This window comes from Microcebus murinus, chromosome 13, assembly GCF_040939455.1.
Source record: "Microcebus murinus isolate Inina chromosome 13, M.murinus_Inina_mat1.0, whole genome shotgun sequence".
Taxonomy (NCBI): domain Eukaryota; kingdom Metazoa; phylum Chordata; class Mammalia; order Primates; family Cheirogaleidae; genus Microcebus; species Microcebus murinus.
In genome coordinates, this window is record NC_134116.1 from 6,023,606 (window position 1) to 6,044,230 (window position 20,625).

General features: G+C 50.0%; 1 protein-coding gene and 1 long non-coding RNA gene across 7 annotated transcripts in view; one reads left to right on the forward strand and one right to left on the reverse strand.

The window, feature by feature from the left end:
* Positions 1–13,975, reverse strand: part of ATP11A (ATPase phospholipid transporting 11A) — a 151,414-nt gene extending 137,439 nt beyond the window's left edge. For all 6 annotated transcript variants that reach the window (XM_012751941.2, XM_012751940.2, XM_076009279.1 and 3 more), the window contains exon 1: positions 13,592–13,975. In XM_012751941.2, coding sequence (XP_012607395.2) covers positions 13,592–13,630 — 39 coding nt within the window. In that variant the 5' untranslated portion in view covers positions 13,631–13,975. The remainder of the gene's footprint in view (positions 1–13,591) is intronic.
* Positions 13,976–16,162: 2,187 nt separating this feature from the next.
* Positions 16,163–17,094, forward strand: LOC105864181 (uncharacterized). The gene is made up of 2 exons (XR_012922414.1): positions 16,163–16,578; positions 16,775–17,094. It is a non-coding gene; the product is annotated as an uncharacterized LOC105864181 (long non-coding RNA).
* The last annotated feature ends 3,531 nt before the right edge of the window (positions 17,095–20,625 follow it).

A 20,625-nucleotide genomic window follows, 5' to 3' on the forward strand; every position in this document is an offset into this window, starting at 1 on the left:
TTCCCTAAAAAGCAAGATATACAATATCCAATGTAGAACAAACTACTTAAAACTGCCCATCAGTCAGTTTCAGTCTGTGATGATAAAAAAGTTCTGGAAGTGACGGTGGTGATGGTTGCACAGCAGTGCTTGATGCCACGGAACGTACACTTAACAACGGGTAAAATGGTAAATGTTATGTTGCATGTGTTTCGCCACAATAAAAAAATTGCCCGTCAATCTGCTATGGCACCACGTGGCCACACCAAACGTGGGCTCCGAGACGGCGGCAGGTGTGCGTATTCTGCTCCCCACCAGATCCTCAGTGCATACAGCAGGAATGTGTGATGAATACCAACTGTTGAGCACCTTGTGTGTGCTGAGTACACATGCCTTTCTTTCTAAGACTCGCGGTGGGTTCACCTCTGCACAACGCCAAGAGCTTGCACATTTTATTCCCACCTCACCTCACAGCAGTGGCGAAATGAACCAGTATCAGAAATGAGACCTAAGAGGGACTCCACCATGACAATCACCCCAGCTTTCTTCAGTGATTAATGAAAAAATGCATGTCTGGACTTTGATGGTTTCCTAATATTTTAATGGTTTATCAACATTTATCTGAATCAAAACAACTACTTCAACAGACTGTCTGGAGAGAAACGGCGATTTGGGTCACCCCACAGGTACATGAGGCATTTCATCTGGAAGCGGCAGATGACCCCAGGTCTGGTCACCCTCAAATCTCACATCCCCCAGATGGGCGGTCACCCTGAGATTCCATCGCGTTTCCACAGCCAACGGGTAGTCTCTGAGTCCTGGAGCCCCCACACAGGGGCCTAGACGGCAGTCCTGTGCAGAACCGCACTGTCCCTAATCCTCCGCTGAAAATAGGCTGGAGGAAATCCTCTTTTCTCTGAAGCAGGAGATGAATTAATTATTTAAGCAGCCACCTCCTTCCCAGGCAGTCGTGACCCACGCATGTCCAGGAGGAAAGAAAGCTGCTCCTATGTCTGGGCAGGCACAGAGGCAGGGAGGACCCCCCACCTCTCAGAGCCTCAAGGGCCCCAAATACACACTCGAGACCTGCAGCTCAGGGGCTCACATCCCGCTGACATCTCTGGACACGACAACGCTGTGGGTGGAAGCAGTCTACTGGCTCCGGCTTTAACTAGTGTCAGCATCACTCATGGTTTGTTTAGTGCTGGAACCACCTGACCTTACGCTTTTAGTCAAAGTGAGTGAGAAATATCCAGAATTCTTCCGGCAATCGCCGGAAACTATCCTGACTCCTGATCAAAAGATGAGTGATGTCTTATCATTTCTGATATGTGCTTATAATCACCCGAGCAAAAAAATAATAAGCTAACACAGACAGCTGGACAGTAAGTTAGACGGCAGCTGGGATGGAGATTCACTGCCTGCCTTAAAACCACGGGCGGCTGACATGTGAGCGACACGCTGGCCTGCCGGGCGGTGCCTCTGCTGCCACAGGTCCCGCAGGGATAACGGTCCCCGTTACGCTAGCTCACATTCTCAGCCCAACTTCCAACTATCACATTCCAGTTCTGCCAAAGGTGGGAAGTCACCCTGCGCGGAGGTGTGCCGCAGGGCAAGAAGCCCCTAAGAACAACTGCGCTTGCTGAGAGCTGGACCATTGCCCGGCAGCACCCTAGTTCGCTGAGAGACGTGCTCAAGTCAGTTTGGAGATGTGAGCCCAAACATCTGTCTTGTCAACAGGCCGGATGCCGTGTATTTGGATTATAATGCAAAAACCAAAACAATATGTTATTACATTGTTTTAATGCCAACTTCCACTCCCCTTCCAGCTCCTCCAGGAGAAAAGAAAAGAAGCAAAGAGGAAAGATACAAACACACACAACCTTAGACCTCGTCAAATCATGGAAACTGGTCTACTACACCTGATAATGGCCAATCGCCTAACTGTTTTACAACAACAACAAAACAATTCATTCATTCCCACTAAATACTTATTTTATGTTACATCTCTCCAGATTTTGTGGAATAATGTTTTTGTAATTAATTTATAAAGCAAACAATGTGCTTTTTCAAACTGCCCTCTTTGGCATTTCCCATGTGTCTGAATATTTGGGACCCAGAGTGCCTGCATTTATAGTCCCCTAGGATGGGCTTAACAAGTCCCATGTCACATGCTGACCTCTGACCCCTGCGTGCCTGTATCTGGAGACCTGGCTTTTAGGGGGTAATTAGGCTTCGATGAGGTCATGAGGGGGGCCCTAATCAGACAGAATTGGTGTCCTTGTAGGAGGAGGAGGAGGGGCAGACCTCTCCGTGGGACGCAGCGGAAGGCGAAGGCACCCTGCCTGCAGACTTGCGGCCTCCAGGACGGAGGGGCGTGCGCTCCTGCCAGCAGTCTGCGGTGCCTCGCCAGGGCAGCCCGGCGCGGAGAGCACAGCGCCCACAGGCTTCGTGTTTGAGACGCTAGTGCTTAAGCGACAGCAACGGCTTACGGACTCGGTGACAAGCATCTCAGAGAACCGTGCCACAAACAATGTGTCGACATTCCATGATAAAAATTATCTTTCCTTAGTCACATTCTTAGCACCCATTTCTCAACAGCCAAGCCCGTGTGCTGACATACCCTCCAATCCACACGGTCCTGGCAGGTGACCTCACCTCACACGAGCCGAGAGGCGCCAGGCACGCGGACCACGCACAAAGTCCCATCCTGGGGCAAGGCCTCAGACCACGTGGTCTCCACAAGGTGGGTTCCCTTTCTGCACCACGCGGACCGCGGGGACGGACACGGGCAGGGTGAAGGCAGCCCTGAGAAATGCAAGTTCATCACAAAGAAAGAGGAGGCAGCCAGTGACGCGCATCCACGCGTTACGGGAAGTGGGGAGGAGGGAGGTGGAGCCCCACCCCAGGGTAAGTCAGGAGGCCCAGGCTCCTGGGGCGCCTGAGCACCTGCGGAATCTCTGCCCTCAAAGTAGCACGCCCCAGCGCCCGTTCCGCAAGCACGCGGCTCTCTGCAAGGTGCTCACACAGGTCGGACGCGGACGTTTTAGGCACTCTGGGAAGAGCCTGCATCTGCCTGCTCAGGCACAGGTGCACTTGTGTATAACCAGGCTGGCAGCCCAGGCCCTGCCAACAGTGCGCTGGCCAACACCGCCTGCCAGACCAGGAGATGCAAACGCGGCTCCGTGGGGCAACACTCAGAGGAAAGGGTAACGATGAACCTACTTACAACTGTGTCTACGTCTGGGGTTATAAATGTGTTACAATTGATATTTTATAGGAAAAAAATCAATTTGTTGAACATCTGCTATGTACCAGATCCTACTCTGGGCATTTTCTTCAACATCTCTGTAATTCTCAGCATTTTAGAGTCAGGCAAGCTAGGTAAGTTTTTTCTCAAAGGGTAGAAGATTGTTTTTCCCCTGCATTCTATGACCTCTTTATTTTTAACCAAAAATAAACACAGCTTGACCACCAAATACAAAATACTACCAAAATGCCTCTAAGATACTACTTATGCCTAATACTGAATGATGAGCACAGATACATGTTTACACATATGTAGCATCGATATTAATATGCTGTGATTTCTGAGCAGCACCATAGAGTCCTCCCCTGGTGGAACGGGTCCCCCAAGAAGGCAGAGGGCATGTGGCTGTAACGGGAGAGAGGGCCGAGGTGACGGCAGGTGGACTCTGACTTCCCTGCAAGGAACTGTCTGAGGACACCCACCCTCAAGTTCACCGGGCACTGCTGCCTCCCGGGGGCTCCTGAAAAGGCTGCAGCCACCTGCAGGTGGGCCGGTCTCCACAGTGGCTCCACCAAGTCTCAGCTCTTCTCCCAAGCGCTGGCATTGGAGGGTCCTGTCGATCACACAAGGCTGAGGGGAAAGCAGGTCCCTGAAGATCGGCATGGGGAAAATTCGCCAGGCAGGGAGAGGAGGGTGCTCCCGAAGCATCGCCTGAGACGTCTGGCACGGGTGACCAGGCCCTACGTCCTGTGGGCCCCTCACAGTGAGGGAGGAGAGTCACAGGCCCTGGGGTCACGCCGCATAGGTGGAGTCTCCTTATAATGGCCATGAAAATTCTTATCCTAATTGGGGCAGCTCTAATCTAATTGGGTGACATGGGACACCGTCGATCATTATTAATTATGCTGGGGCCACAGGCAAGCCCTGGGCTGAGCGGGGCAGCGTGGGTGGGCGTGGGGTCACCCTCGCCATGGATGAGCCCTGCAGGACACACACGGTGGGATCGGGGCAGAGCAGACGGAAAGGCCACTGCACACCCACCGCAGCCCAGCAAAGTGGGAACAGGGCCCAGCTGTCTCCCGACGGGACGGACACAGTGAGACTGTGGGAAAGGGCTGGCCTCTGACTGGTAGAGGGTGGCTCTGTCCTCCCCCATGTGGCGCCTGCACCCAAGCTGCCTCCTGTCCCCAGCGAGCCAGGACGTGGTGCCTGTGCCACCTCAGCCTCTCCTTTGCCCTCTTCCTGGGGGGGGGGGGGCAGCAGACTCAGGCTAGAGACGCACCCCCACGCTGCACGTTCTTCCCATCAGTTACTGGTCTTCGATCAAATAGTCTTTTCTACAAGTGACAAAACTTCTCTTTAAAATCTTTTATCTTGGCCGGGCGCGGTGGCTCACGCCTGTAATCCTGGCACTCTGGGAGGCCAAGGCAGGCAGATCGCTTAAGGTCAGGAGTTCGAAACCAGCCTGAGCAAGAGAGAGACCCCGTCTCTACTATAAATAGAAAGAAATTAATTGGCCAACTAATATATATAGAAAAAATGAGCCGGGCATGGTGGCGCATGCCTGTAGTCCCAGCTACTCACAGGCTGAGGCAGTAGGATTGCTTGAGCCCAGGAGTTTGAGGTTGCTGTGAGCTAGGCTGATGCCGACAAAGTGAGACTCTGTCTCAATAAATAAATAAATAGATAAAAATAAAATAAAATCTTTTATCTTTCAGCCAGGAAAAATGATCTTATTTTCATTCTCTTCCTGAGTACGCCACCCCCAAAAAATTTACCTTTGTCACATGAGATATGCACAAAAAATTGAAAGCCTTCTCCTGAGATGTTTTTACAGCACTTTACTGCACACAGATTATTCTCATGCACTGTGATGAGGGTCACGTGACCCTGACCACCAGGGAAGCAGAGACAAGTGCCATCAGGCCCATCTCACAGCTGCCTCTGGGGGTTAAGCGGCTCGCCCAGAGCAGCTTCGCCAGGGCCTGGCCCAGAGCCGCACAGGGACCCCGTGCAGAAGACAGCCGTGGCCAAGGTCCTGTTAGCTCAGGCCTCCCCAGTCACACGGCCTGTGAAATGTGTGTTGCTCGGCTGAAGTAAAATGAATGGAAGTTAAAACATTTCTCACCAGTGGCAACCTATCTTTGTTAAATTTTTTTTTACTCATAAAATACACAAACTGTACTGTGCAAATTTCACAATGGACCAGCAGCCCAAAGTGCAGCCAACGGGTGCTCCTTCAACCCCGCAGTGACAAGCGGTGGAAATCCGGACACCAAGTAATGTGTGGCATAAGGCTGTCTCCCAGGAAAAAGCAAGCTATTCTCTTGTCCAAATTGTAAACCTTTTAACATGCCTTCCAAGAAGTGATCTGGTTCTGAAACCCATAAAAAATAAAATAAAACCATAGAAAAAAGGGAAACACTTTGCCAATAGAAAGAGAATAAGAATTTGAAAATATAATTTGAAAATGTATTCATCTAAGTTTTCTTCATCCTCAAGGACTAACTCGCCTGAGTTGCAAGTAATGGAAAAACTGTACAAAAAGGCAATTGCAAATAAGTAAAAATATGTTACTGACAAATGCCTCAATGTGAATGCAAAGGGAGAAGTATATAATCATTATTCAGACTGTTAGTTTCTCTTCACACCACTTAAAACAATGTTGAAGAAATATTTAAAGGATTAGGTTAAAGAGGCAACCAGTGATTAGCCTGCACACCGGACTGGCAAACTTTGCCCAGTATAGGCCCAGGTGACAAAGGCAAAGGGGTCAGAGAAAGCCCAAGATGCACCCCAGCCTGAGGGAGCCCAACGCCCTCCCGCAGCTACTGCCGAAAGGGCTCTCTTCTCCGGACGTGCGATGTGGGGAGCTGCTCCTGCAGTCACGGCAAACACAAAACACACCAAGGGACAAGAGCTCAGAGCAGGCAAGGCACGATTCAGGAACCTGAAACACAACATGCCGTGTGCACAGTCTGCTTGGTATTCAAGTGTCCAGCAAAACCAGAAAAACCTGTGTCCTCCGTGGGCGGGCGGGAGGGGGTCACAGGGAGCCAGGAGCTCAGGTCTATCCAGAAGGCAGCCCAGATCTTCCCAAGCAGCTGCTGCCCCAGCAGAAGGGTCATTGGGGAAATGGCCGGGCCAGGCTTGCCAGAGCATATGACTTTTAAAAAAGTGGGGAAATGAGGATATTTGTGTGCAGTCACCTGTATGTAAATGTTGGCAACAAACCAAATAGTTTTAAGGCCCCTGAGGGGGTCAGTGCAGCCACATCAGGGCCAGTTCTACCTGGGGCAGGGACTCCCTCGAATGTCTAACAAAGATTGAGAAACCCTTGCCAGAAAGCAAAGTGCATGTATGCAAAAAGTCTGCCTATTGTTTCAAGGGATTATGCAGTTTAGTTCTTAAGAACTAATAATTTTAAAATAATAATAGCTGTAAACTATTAAGAGGCCTTAAGAACTCTGCTGTTCTCGCCTCCGGGCCACATGGTAGAAGGAATGGATACAAGAAAAAAGGAACAAATCCGGCGAGCCCAGTTACCGCAGTGCGAGCCCGTGACGCACAGGAAGGGCCCGTGTCAGAATACAGAGAGATGCTTCACACGGAACCTTCCACGGAGTCAGGACACCCCGTCAGAGGTGCAGATTCCAGAGAGCGATGGTCTCAGGACCTAACTTTAAGGACCAGATGCCTCCAGTGCTCTGTCTATTTCCACATTTTTATGACTCTATGAAGTGAAACAAAGAAAGAAAATTCAAAAATTTGAAGTAGCATTAAACATGATTTTAAAAGACTGTCGTTAACCACTCAAGTCCTTGGAAGTGCCGTGAAGTTCCCTTCAGAATCACCAAGACCACCTGCCTCCATGTTACTAGCATTGCTAACAATAGTGTAAGAGGTGTAATCCCTCATTCAGCTGCTGTTTTCTGAGTTCCAATTCTGTGCCAGGGACTGTTCCAGACACACAAGGAGAAGCTGGGAGACAGACACACACGTGTGACGTGTGGCACGCAGAAGTGGTCAAGGTCTCCTCCCAGGAAGAAGGTATCGAGAAGAAGGAAGAGCAGCATAGGCATAGGGCTGACCCTGGGAGCGCAGAGACCAGCCAGGGAGCCCAGCACAGGGTGGCCCACAAGCAGGACAGGCCCCGGGGCTACCGAAGGTGACTGCCCGGCCTGTCTCTCTGCTGGACACACTGCCAGACCCCTGCCAGGCCAATCCTTCCCCTCACGTCCTTGGCCTGCCAGGCCTACTAACCTGACCAGGTCCAAACTCACAGGGGGTTCCACTCTCTGTCTCAGCACCGTGACCTTCTAGCACAGCCGGCTCGGCTCACCGCGACCCTTCACCACCTGCCTCCACCACCCCCAGGCGTGGTCCATAAGACAGGGACTCAGTCTCCCTGTCCTGTCCAGTGCACAGACATGTCCACGAGTGTGTCACTGAGTGCACAGGCTCAAGCACAAGGCTAGAGGGGGACTCCTTGTGGCGCCAGAAGGTGACAGAGCCCTTCATAAGTGGCAAGTGTTAACCTTCTCATGTGGGAAAAGACAAGATAGGAGGAGGAAAGATGGGTGGGCTACATCAGACAGGCTGTTAAAAAAATTAGCTGGAAAGAAAAAAATAAGTGGAGTGACTAGAAGGGAATGCATTTTGTCCCCTAAAAAAGGGAGCTGTCAGCAGGTACATGCAGGTGATGATGTCACCGGGAGAGGAGACATGCTACCAGTGGTCTCTGCCAGGACAGGGTCACCAGGCCCACACCAGAGGGAGGCAGGAGTAAGAAGGCACACAGAAGGGTGCCAACTGCTAGTGCCCACTGTTTTCGTGAGGGGCAGCCCAGGTCTTCTCTCCGATCTCCTGTGAATAGGAGGGGGGTGGGGGACGTTCAAAAAAGGGCAAGGGGAAAAGCTGCCTCCCCGAGAAGCCCAGAAGCACAGCCTCGCAGAGGCAGATATCCACACACAACAAAGACACCCCTTGCACGGGCACCCACGGAGCACCAGCCCAGTGGGCAGGGCAGGACCCGCCAGGTGGGCACTGCCAACAGTCTCCGCTCACAGCCCCAGACTGCGGGGCGGAGGAGCCAGCTGGCTGGCCTAGGGCTGCGAGGCCAGGGGCAGGTCTGCTAGACTCTGTGCCTCACCCCTTATCCTCGGGATCTACTATTTTGTTTTTCTCAGATAACAAGAACCAAATGAAAGCAAAAATAATCCCTTTCTCAATCTTGTTGAATTTCTAGTGCTGTAAAAATTGCTGGATATTCATTTTCATTTCAAATAAATAGCATTTTTACCTGTGTTTAACATGGTTTAAAACATTTATAAGTCTGGGACTTGGGAATCATTTATTAACCCTGTTTCCATTTAATATCTGGTCCAGACACCAAAGAACAATTTGTATTTTAGGTCTCAGAACCCAATACATCAAATAGAGGATTTCCTGTGTAGCAAAGCAAGTAGTATGTTTGTTGGTGGATTCAGTGCAATTTTAACTAATTTAAAAGGAAGACAGTGTTCTCTTCCCCAGAAATTTAGGTGACTATGTAGCAAGACCCAAGAATGTAAACATTTTTCTCCTGGGTTATTACTAAACTTACTGTCTGGCACAGAATGGGAGCCCGAGATCATTTGTTCCTGATAAGCAGGCATTCAGCAAGGTTCCAACAACAACGGAAAGAATTTAACGTAATAGCTGGAGCATAAAGGTTAAATTACGCATGGAGCAGATTGCTTTAAAGCGTCCAGTGGAGGACATGAGCCCCTGAAGACAGGAAAGGAGCTTGGTCAATGCCTGGTTAAACCTCTGTGAATTACAAATGCTTCTTGCTCCCATGCTGTGGACTTGCCACCACACTGCTGGAGACGGACCATGCTTCTGTCTTTGATTATACGCCTAATGATAGGCTTATTTCAAATACTTGAAACCCTGGTGGTTAAAGCAACTTAATTTAGTGGTCCTGGAGTGTAGACTCCAGAGCTGAACAAGAAGGCCCCCTCTGTATCGTCCAATGCTGTATTCAGGAAAGCAACTCCAAAATTAGGGAGTTCCTGAAACAAGAGCTGGTATGACTGAGTCAAACGAATAAGTCTGTCTTTTAAAATATGCAAGCTCATAGGTGAACACTGATGGTCACACTGCAAACCATTTGGTAATAAACATAAAGAAAAGTAGACACATGTGTACATATAAATGGCTGAAGTTTTTAGAAGGCTTAAAGCATTTTAATATAGCAATGCTTGAAGTTCTCAGGGACCAAAAATGTTTATGTTTCACTTATAAAGAAAATTCTAATGTAACAAACAGTTTGTCTTGCAAATAAATATCTACTGTCAGCAAGGAAAGCCTTCAGATTTTTTCAAAGTTTGCTACTTTAGGTGTTAGAAATATGCTGGAAAGCAAACTTGTGAGAGAGACAGAAGGAGAAATTTTGAAGGCAGAACAAAACCAACAAACAATATCCAGGCTGAATCATCAGAAACAGATCACACAGCCACAACAAAATTGAGCTCTCTCAACCCACAGAGCTTTGAAGAAAAAACGAAATCCCCTGAATGTGACTCATGGAAGGGGTGAGGGGAAGGAAGTGCTGGCCAGTGAGGCTACCAGGCCTAGGATGCTCACCCTTAAAGAGATTGTATGGCCAAGTGTGGCCATACCCTTCCTGCCTGGACTGCAGAATTTGACCACATCTTGTTTTTTGTTTTTTTTTTTAATTTAAAGAGGTTTATTCTGAGCCAAATTTGTGGGCCATGACTTGGAGCCACGTCCAAGAAGCCTTAAGCAAGTAGACTGGCTGTGATTGGGCTACAGTTTGGTTTTACACATTTCAGGGAGGCAGGGGTTACAGTTAAAGTCATAAATCGATACATGGGAGGCATACATTGGTTTCACTGAAAAGGTGGGACATGTCGAAGGGCAGGGGCTTATAGGTTATAGGTGGGTTTGAAGACTCTTTGACTTGTAATTGGTTAAAAACATGAAGCTTTTCTAAACACTTGGAATGTTTTAAGATAAGGAGGTCTGTTAATCAGAGACAAACCACAGAATATATATATATTTGTTGTGTAAATTGATGACATGCAGGTTTGTCTTGCATACCCTTACGCCCGCCAACGTGTTACAAAGGATATTTATAAGAAGGGAGGGGGCATGATGAGGCATGTCTGACCTCCCTCCTCATGGCTCATGGCAGGCAATTCAGTGTTAGGGCATCCCCTTGGCCAGGAGGGGGTCCATTCAGTCAGCCAGTAGGCAGGAGCCTTAAGATTTTATTTTTAGTTCACAATTCCCCCCTTTTGGTCACATCTTATTAAAAAGTCTTTTGAATCCGGCCTGGGCCCTACACACTGCTCATATCAGGGCCTTAGTTACCTTCCAATGCAACCCAGGGTCCCCGCTGGTTGTCGGCCAACCAACCAACAGAAGTGGCAGACGTGTGTGGGCTCTGTCCCCAGCCAATCCACCCGTGGTGCCAGTAGCCGGGAGTGAACTTCTGAGCACCTCGTAGGAGCCAGGTGCCATTCTCAGCTCTTTACTTGTCTTAGCCCATTCAATCCTCCCCATGACTCTATGAAATGAGGACTATAATGTTATCCTCAGATGAGAAAACTGAGGCAAGAAAAGCTAAGCCACTGTCCAAAGCTGCACAGCTACAAAGTGTGCAGGCGAGTGGCTGGCTCGGGCAGCCTGTGGAACGTGCAGCCCACCCCGTAAGGCTGTGCTGGTCTCTCTCAGAATATAAACTACCTAAACCTATGTTTCCTACTTCACACCTCTAAAAGGAAGGTAACAGTGACAATGCATAGGTCAAACTATCTCCTGATACATAAACTACTTCATGGTACACACATCCCGATGGTCAGTGAGCACCGTGCCATTTATAAATACCAAGTATCTCTGCACAGCCTGTGTCCACCAAACACCCAAACAGTTTGGAGCACTGTCCTACCCTGCCATAGAATCCTCGTATTTACTTGCCTATTTTCTGTCTCTGGAGCTAACCGGGAATAAAGTACCTATACTAATATTTCCCAAGGACTGGACTTCCTTCTCTTTTGGCAGCCCTCACGCATCAAAAACTGGAAAGTTTCTTTGTCCCAGGAATTCTGATTTTGTGAATACTAGAAGGGAACAGGGTATATTTATTCATGTTTATAAAATAAGTCACATAAGGAAACCACAAAGAAATATGAATATTCAATCCCAGACTCTTTTTTCTCTAGCAAAAGGAAATATAATTTAGTCCTACATATTGGAAGATAACCAAATTACAAGAAAACAGATCATGACTGTTTCTGGAAATAGGCATGAGTTTAAAATCATAGAAATGAATGCTTTTGTGAGTGACTATGGGGAAACAGCCAGATGAATACACTGCAAAAATAAAACAAACAAAAAAGAATGTGGAATGAGAAAAATAGAAAAAACAGTGTCTCATAACTTGCCTTCCAGGGAAATTATCAGATAATGTATATGCTGCAAAAGTCCATTAATGAATATTTAGTCTTAGTTTTGAGAAATAAATTTGATGTCATAGTATAATAATATAGCAAAGGGGAATACAAAATGTAAACTATACAAAAATTTATATAGATCTATGTAACATGAAACAGCCAAAGGCCTGGAGGAAGTGGGTTAGTAAAAGCACCAAAATGAGACGTATGTGTGCCCCACAGGATGCCTGCAGGTCAGGAGCTGGGTGGGAAGAAGGCCACCAGGGAGTCTCCACAGGGGCAGAGGACAGTCACCCACCTCTCACTTCTGCATAGTATTCTCCTCAGTTTGACCCTACCCTTTATCTCAGAGTGTTAGAGTTAGAAGAGAACTGAATTAACTAGAAAAACAGTGAGTACATTTTAAGAAAATGCTTGTTCCATCCTCCCTTTTCCCATTTCCCTGTGAGGAAACTGAGGCATGAAAATAACTTGCCTAGGGACCCACACTTACTGCATGACATAGCTGAGAACAGAAAGCTCCTACCAACAAAGCACTTCTCTTACCACTCTGGTCACCTGCAGTAACTGTTATCAGATTCTCTGTGGCATTACTGTAGAGGAGCAAACCACACGTGTCACCTGATGTTTGGCACTCACATTATAACATGGACTTTAGGGGCTCAAGTGTCAGTGATGGAACAACACAGGGCTCTTGCAGGCTAAGCCCTTCTCTGCCCATCATCACCAACGCCAAGTTCTCTCCACTTAAATGAAAGCAGGCTGACCTGCCTAAGGCTTCCTTCCTCACGTCAGGAAATGACCCCCTCCCCCGCAAGGTGCACACAAATACTCTGGACTCCGAGTCTTTTGGTTAGTGAATAAATTCAGGGCAGAGCATTGATTTTGGCATTCCCCCTGGATAAAAGAAACATATCTTTGGCCAAGGTCTCCTATTTAGAGAATGCTCATGAATATTAAAGTCTGCCTAAGGTGATTCCTATACCAGGAAAAACAAAGTTCCCATAACGATGCCCTCTTCCAGTACCAAGCCCCGGTGCGTGAACTTCTCAGACCTGTGACTGGCCACGGACAGTCGGTCACAAGGGAACAATGAAGCCTTTTGTTAAAGACAGTGGCAAGGAAACACTACCCTCCCAGACAGCCTTCTTTCTCTTCTGCACACACACACCCCTTTTTATACCTACGGCCTGCTGCCACCCGCTGAGCTCCAGTTTTGCCTCCTCTGCCGTGAAACAAAACCAGCTTCTCCTGCAAGTCTTCCCTCCTGATCTCTCCACTCGGTCACCACTGAAGCAGTGGAGTCCAGAGGAACCCCAAAACACCACAGACTTGTGATCTGATTGGTTATTTTCACGCAAAAAAAAAAAAAAATTCTGAACTTCACTTCTGAATCCTCCAGTGGTGTTTCAAAAACAAACCGAACCACTGGCATTTTCTGTAGAAGTGTAACACTTCCTCTCAATCCCTAGATCCTCGTGCACACAGGACAGCCGGGAAGTCGCAACTGAACGTCCCTCCCCAGACCGGCCCCGCGCGGAGTCCCAGCAAGCGCTCTCTGGGGACGGCTCGTCCGCCGGGACAGCCCGAATCCCAGCCCCGGTGGGCGGGGGGGACGCTCGGAGAACGGCGAGCCGGAGGGGTCGTGGGTGGCCGCGGACGGGGAGCGGGTGGGGCTGCGGGGAAGGGGCCGAGGGTGAGCAGCAGGACCCCGTCCGAAGCCCGAGGGGGCAAACTCCGACTGGCCCCACCCCAGCATCGCGCCGTCCCCGGGAGGCGGTCAGTGTCACCAGGCCGCCAGAGCCCCCAGGGGACCTGGGGCTCGGCTGGCAACAGGGTAGGGGGCCGCTTCTGGTCTCCAGGGCCCCGAGCACGCCCGCCCCGTTCCCGCCGCACTCACGTATCTGTGCACGAGCGTCCGCACGAGGCTGCAGTCCATGGCTCCCCCGGCCGCGCCCGCTCCGCCGCTCAGCGCCCCCGCGCCCGGCTCGGTGCGCCCATGGGCTCGCTGGCCCCAGTCCGGCCGCGACCCCCGGTCCGGTCAGGGCCCGGGCGCGCCGGGAGGTGCGGAGGGCGGCCGGGGCCCCTCCGCGCTCATGCCCGCCCGGCCCGGGGCGGCTGGGTCCGGCCCGCGCGCTGCTGGCCGCTCGGCGCCCGCTGCTCCGTCGGGCTGCCCTGTCGGCGCCGCTGGAGCGCACCGGCCCGCGGCAGAGCCTGCGCGCTCTCCCCGCGTGTCTCCGCCTCCTCCGCCCGCCGCCCCTCTGGAGCCGGCCTCTGGGCCCCGCCGCGGCTCCGGGCGCGCACGTCACCGGCGCTGTGAGCATGCGCCCGCGGCCCGCAGCCCCCGCCCCGGGCAACGCGGCTCGCCTCGCACGCGCGCGCCCCGGCCCTGCCCCCTCGCGCCCCGCCGTCGTCCCCGCCCGGGCCCGACCCTGGCGGCGGGGGCTGAGGCCGCCCGGTAGGGACTCCCTGTTGCTTCCGCCTCCCGAGGCGAAGGCGCAGGGCGTGGCAGGGGCTGTGCGCTGTGCACTGGGGGGACCCGGGCGGGCGACCACCTCGCCGAACCCTCCGCCGGGGTCCCGGCACCTCTCTGTCGGGCTCTGGCCCGAAAACTTATTCTGCACCTGGAAGGCCTGGCTGCAGTAGTGCGGTGGGGGTGGGGAGGTGGCCGCGGGGCCTTGGGGCGGGGAGCTGGGGTCCGGTTGAGGGGTACCCGCTAAGCAGGGTCTGGGTCACATCCCAGTGAGTGGCACTCGCCCGCCACACGCCGTGGCTCTTGCCTTGCGGGTGGAGGGACGGCAGGGACATCCCTCAGGTGGCTGCCCAGGGTCGCAGCCCTTCAAGGCTGGAGGGAAGGTTCGGACAGGGTCTCCCCACTTAGGATCTTTGCTCTCTTCTGAAACCCAGCGGACCCCTAGACCCAGGCCTCAGGCCCTTTGTCCCCTGAGCTGCCACAGTAGAAGACACTTTGAACCAGGCGGCATGGGGGTGGTGAACCTGTTGCCCCGGCGCCCCCAGGCTCCGCCCGCAGCTGCCCGAGGCCCGGCCCAGCCCCGCAGGTGCGCAGTCCGGCCCTGGCGGGCTTCTTGCTGGCTTTGAACCACTGGAGGCAGGGCTCTCGATCTGGGAATGTTTGTTTTTCCCTGAGTGACAGGCTTAGTGTAACAAACTTTCTCTGCTCTGTTCTGCTCCGCAGTCAGCCTTGACTTACTGGATGTACTTTGTCTCCAACTTCCTTGTGGCCGCCACAGATAATCCCTCGTGAAGCCAGAGAGGCATAACAGGACCTCGGTGGCCTGTGAGGAACGGGGCCTGCCTGGGCATAAGGAGACAATTGAGCAAGACTGTCCTCGGTGGTTGTGGGCACTTTAGATGACTGTGTGAATTAAAATAAAATTTTAAGGCTCAGCCCCCCATGGGCTGACTGAATGGACCTCCTCGTGGCCAAAAGAATATCCTAAAACTAAATTGTCTGCCAGGAGGAGGGAGGTCAGACTGGCCTCATCATGCCCCCTCCCTTCTTGGGGACATCCTTTGTAACCCATTAACAGGCCTAAGGGTATGCCAGACACACCTGCAGGTCCTCAATTTACACAACAAATCTATGAGGGTGGCTTATCTCTGATAACAACAGCTCCTTATGTTAAAACATTCCAAGCCTTTATTTATTTATTTATTTATTTGAGACAGAGTCTCACTTTGTTGCCCAGGCTAGAGTGAGTGCCTTGGCGTCAGCCTAGCTCACAGCAACCTCAAACTCCTGGCTCCAGCGATCCTACTGCCTCAGTCTCCTGAGTAGCTGGGACTACAGGCATATGCCACCATGCACGGCTTATTTTTTCTACATAATTAGTTGTCCAATTAATTTCTTTCTATTTATAGATAGAGGCGGGTCTTGCTCTTGCTCAGGCTGGTTTAGAACTCCTGACCTTGAGCAATCCGCCTGCCTCGGCCTCCCAGAGAGCTAGGATTACAGGCGTGAGCCACCGCGCCTGGCCTCAATCCAAAGAATCTTTAAACCCACCTATAACCTGTAAGCACCCACCCTTCGAGATGTCCCACCTTTTTGGACCAAACCAATGTATGCCTCCCACGTATTGATTTATGACTTTACCTGTAACCCATGCCTCCCTGAAATGTATAAAACCAAACTGTAACCCAGACACAGAGACTTCTTCAGCGTGGCTCCAGGTCATGGTCCTCAAATTTGGCTCAGAATAAATCTCTTTAAAATTATTTTACACAGTTTGGCTTTTTTCCCTTGACACTGGAAATGAGCAACAGTGAACAGCAATAGTGGCTGAACAGTAAAACGCTCTGGTTTTGCTCAGCTAACTCCTTGATTTTCCATCCCTATCTACTCTCTGTCTTCTCCCTGCTCTGTGCTCCAAGGGTGAAAGTCCACAGTATTCTCACCAACAGAGGCACCAGCCGCAAATCCTAGGTATGGAGGCTGGGGCACCTCTCCCCCTTTCATTCCTGGCCTCGCCCTTGGCCTGGCTGTGTCGGCGTGCCTCTGTGACAGTTCTCTGTGGCCACCTTTCCATGGCATTTACCAATGCCAGGCTCTGGGAACAGCATTTCTCTGCCCCACAGCTCGTAAGGCCTCACAGTGGTGTCAGCCTCCACTTTGCTGATCCCTAGGTGACTGCAACCTTTGATGGTTCCTTGAACCATGGCCACATTGCAGCAAATAGTCCCTTCATCAAACTTTCTCCCACATCCCCTCCCAAGAGTGCCTTCTACCCGGACTGCTAGAGCCAGATTTTGACTAAGCTTCTGCCTTGCAAACTGAGACACTTGTGGGTGTGCCCAGGCAGAGGTTACACAAGGCGGCTGGACAAAAGGCTGCGTGCGTGTCTGTCAGGAGCATTGTTTCATACAGTGGTAAGGGCTCATTGCTTTTCATGCCGTGGTAGACACTGGGGGTTGTCCATGCTGCAGCCTTGCCCTGTGTGTGCTTGCGGGCAGAAAGCCACCTTGGTCAGGTGTCACACTCTACATGGCCAGGGGCTAAATGCTCATTCTGGTTAGTAAATCTTGATAGCTCTTTTCTGTTTCTGTTTTCTGTTTCTGTTTCCAGTGATTGGCTTCAAACAAGCTCAAGTCCATGAACCCCACGAAGAAGCCTGCTGGGGGTTGCTTGGGAAAGCTTTTGTCACTCTTAAGAAGGAACATAAGGAGGAAATGCTGCTGGATGTTATTGTTCGCCTGTGCTTGGCAGCGGCCCTGCAGCCCTGAGAGGAAGTGGCTTGAGGAGCATCTTGCCCCTGTGGTGGCTGCACGAGAGACAGGAAGAGCATGGGTCCCCAGTGACACCACTGGGCTATTAACCAGTCCTGCTGCTGCCCTGCCTGGGAGTTCTTGTTATAAGAGATAATAAATATCTTTATTTAAACCAGATGTGTTGATTTCCTATTTCTAACATAGGTCAGCATTTTAACTCTAAACCTATGAAAACAAATCAGTTAGGACTTTGTTAAAATAACAGAAAATCCAACTCACCCTGTGCTGTGGTCTCAATGTTTCTTGTCCCTCCCCGCTATGCTAAAACCTAATCCCCGATGCAATAGTATTGAGGGGGGCCTACCAGAGGTGACTGGGAATGGGATCAGTGCCCTTTTACGAGAGGTTGGAGGGAGCCTACTTGCCCCTTCTGCCATGCAAGGACACGTAGAAGGTGCCATCTGTAAGGCAGAGAGCCCTTGTCAGACACAAATCTGGTGGCACCTTGATTTTGGATTTCCTAGCCTCCAGAACTGGAAGAAGTAAATTTCTGTTATTTATAAATTACCGTCTAAGATATTTTGTTATCATAGCCTGAACAGACTAAGACACTCTATAAATCAGTTATTTGCTGTGTAACAAACCGCCACAAGTTGTTACTTCTCAGGACTGTGACACCAGTGGGGTGGTTGTGTGCCCTGGTGCTGGCTGGGATTGGTCACACAGCTGCATTCTTCTGGGGCCTGGGCTGGGACTAGGCACTCGTCACGTGTCTCAGCCGAGTGGATGAAGACCTGGGGCAGGCTGGTCTCTCTGTCTCTCTCCGTGTGGATGGCCATCATCCAGTGGTCTGGCATGAGCTTTCCCGTGGCAGCTGGACTCCAAGAGGGTCAAAGTAGACACCATGCAGGCCCCAAGGCTGCATGGGGCCTTCCTGTAAAGACAGTTCAAAACAGTCATTGTCACTGGGACCACAAATGACAAACCTAGAGCCAAACTGACTACGAAAAGCAGAGCAGGAAGTGTGAGTTATTAGCAGGTGTCATTTTCTGGTGATAGAGCAATCACCGTATGGCAGGGAAGTTTGGCCATCTCAGGCCAGAACTGTTGCTCCTCCAAGCTCCTGGAGCATTCTGCACACACCTTTCTTTGGGTCACTGTTCCCACAGGTCCATTTAGGCGGCCGTCTCCCCGTGGATTGGCCCCAGATTCTTCAGTGGCAGAAACTGTTCTCTGCAGCTGCCACAGGCCATTCTCCAACTTCCCTGACCCTTTGTCTGGAATTGTCTTCTCCACCTCTTATTTGTTTCTCAAGATCCTCTCTTCCTGTTTAGTCACACTTAAATGCCATCTCTTCCTAGGTTGTCCAGGCTCCTGCTCAGTTATGATTAATTAGTCCCTTCCTGAGCACTGTTAATGGCTCCACTTGGTTATTTTTCCAAAACAGTATTTCTAAACCCTGGTTATAGATTAAACCCACCTAGGAATTTTTTTTTTTTTCAAATAGCGCTTCCCCAGGACACCTCCCTCCCAGACACTTTGATTCAGTTGGCTTGGGGGGCGATGCAAGCATCAGTATTTTGTAAAAGCTGCCAGACGCAGCAAGCTTGAGACCCACTGGTCCAACTGCCAGTCTCCCCCGAGTGTGAACTTGGGCTGACCAGGAGGACCACAGTCAGTGATCCTTTTACTTCTCAGGCTTAGCATGGCGCCTGGTACACGCAGGTGCTCAACGGATGGTGGTAGAATTAAACTATACTAAGCTGCTGTTTTAGCCACTGAGCAGCACTGTAAGGAAATAAAGCGAGGGTGTGAAGGTTGAGCACCGGCAGAGTGGAAATGGGCGGCCCAGCACAGTCAGCATGGACCCTGCAGCTGCTCAGGATGCTGTGTGCAGCGAGTCCCTCAGGTCGAAGTGTCCCTGTGGTTACCCACCATCTCTGGCAGACCATTTCTCCTGGAATGTAATGATAAAACATCGTCTCCCCACGCCTGGGAGGAGTGTGCGGGTGTCGCTGAATTGCTTTTAAAAATTGCGTTTAATTTGGTGGGTACACACATATAAAAATGGAATAAGTGATGTTTCATTGTAATTCTTAATCCAAAATATGAGACTAGTATGAGTGCCAGTCTCAGAGAATGATCAAGACCTAATCCTCCAGACAGCGCTGGTGAGAGTTCTGCCACGAAACCCCGACCGCGTCCTGGGGCCTGCTCACGCGCAGGTCTGATGGGCAGGGGCCTCGGCTTGCTGCTTCAGCACCTGTCCAGGGAGCCCATGAGCTCTTCGATGGGGCACCTTTGAGGTTCCTGTCTCCTCTGTCACTCCGGGCCTTTTCTTCTTACCAGCTCTTCTGCCAGGTGTCCCCACCGAGGAGCCGCTCGCAGGGGCCATCACATTCCCAGGTCTTCCCTGGACAAGGAGGTCTTCCTCAGGCTCACACAGAGGTGCTCCCTTCCTGCCTCCCAGGGGGAGTCATGAAAGTGGTTGCTTGTCCCAAAATGAGCCTAATCAGGATGAATGCTGCCTCTCGGTGTCCCATTTTCTCTTACCTATTTGTTAGTGACAATACAGAAAAGGAAAATATACTTAAGAATTCCTTTCTCTTTTCTTATTTATTTATTTTTGTATTCCCTTCTTGATTTATTTCTCTAAAGGATCAATGATTTTAATTCCAATTTTCTTTCAGAAAAAAAAAACCAACTAAGTTCTGTGGTGCTTAAAATTACTGCTAAAGTAAGGAGAGAAATGTGTCATACCCATTTATTTGACTAGTAACTTTAATGGACTATTACTATTCCTCTCTAACAAGGCAAACAAGACAAAAATACAAGTTGAACATTAATTAGAAATTTAACATTATTCAAGGTAATTTGCTCATTTGCTCAGGCAAGTCACTTGGATATTACATAACATCATTTTAATAAATGTTCCACTTATGGACACTTTTTGGAAAACTAAAAACTCCTGCCCTTTTGCTTTTTAAAACAGAAAGATAAAATGGTTTCCCTTAAAATGTCTTTTTTCTATTGTAATTTACAAGAATATTTAAATATTCTTAGATAACTGTGAATTATCCAAGTCTAATCAAAAAGCCAAAAGAATATGTAAAAAACATGAAGACATTATGCTAAGTGGAATAAACTAGACTCAAAGGATGAACACTGTAGGATTTACACAGATCCGAGGTGGGCACCTGGTGGCGCAATGGCAAGTGCTGGCTGGCGACCGAGCTTCAGCTTGGGAAGATGGGAAAGTCCTGGAGATGGGTGGTGGTGACAGTTGTGTGACAATGTGAATGTGCTTAATGGCAGTGAACTTAAAAATGGTTAAAATAGTCAATTTTATGTTATGTATGTTTTACCAGATTAAAAAAAAAAACAAAATATTTAGTGGTTCCAGAATCAGAGATCATTTTATATGTTAATATTCAATTATCCTGACTTCAATTTCAGAAGATATAACTCATGAACAAGAAAAGCTCTTAAAAACAAACCAATTTCTGCCCCAGTAATACATGTGAATAGAAACTCTGCTCCTACAGATAGTTGCGTTAACAACCCACAATTTCACCACATTTAACCTCATGATACAGTGCACACTCGTGTGTAGAATTCAGCTCAAGTCACTTTAAAAAGGAAGGAGGCACTGACCCTGGCAGTGTGTCGGGCGCCACACGCGTGCTTCCTCCAAACTGCCCTGGCACC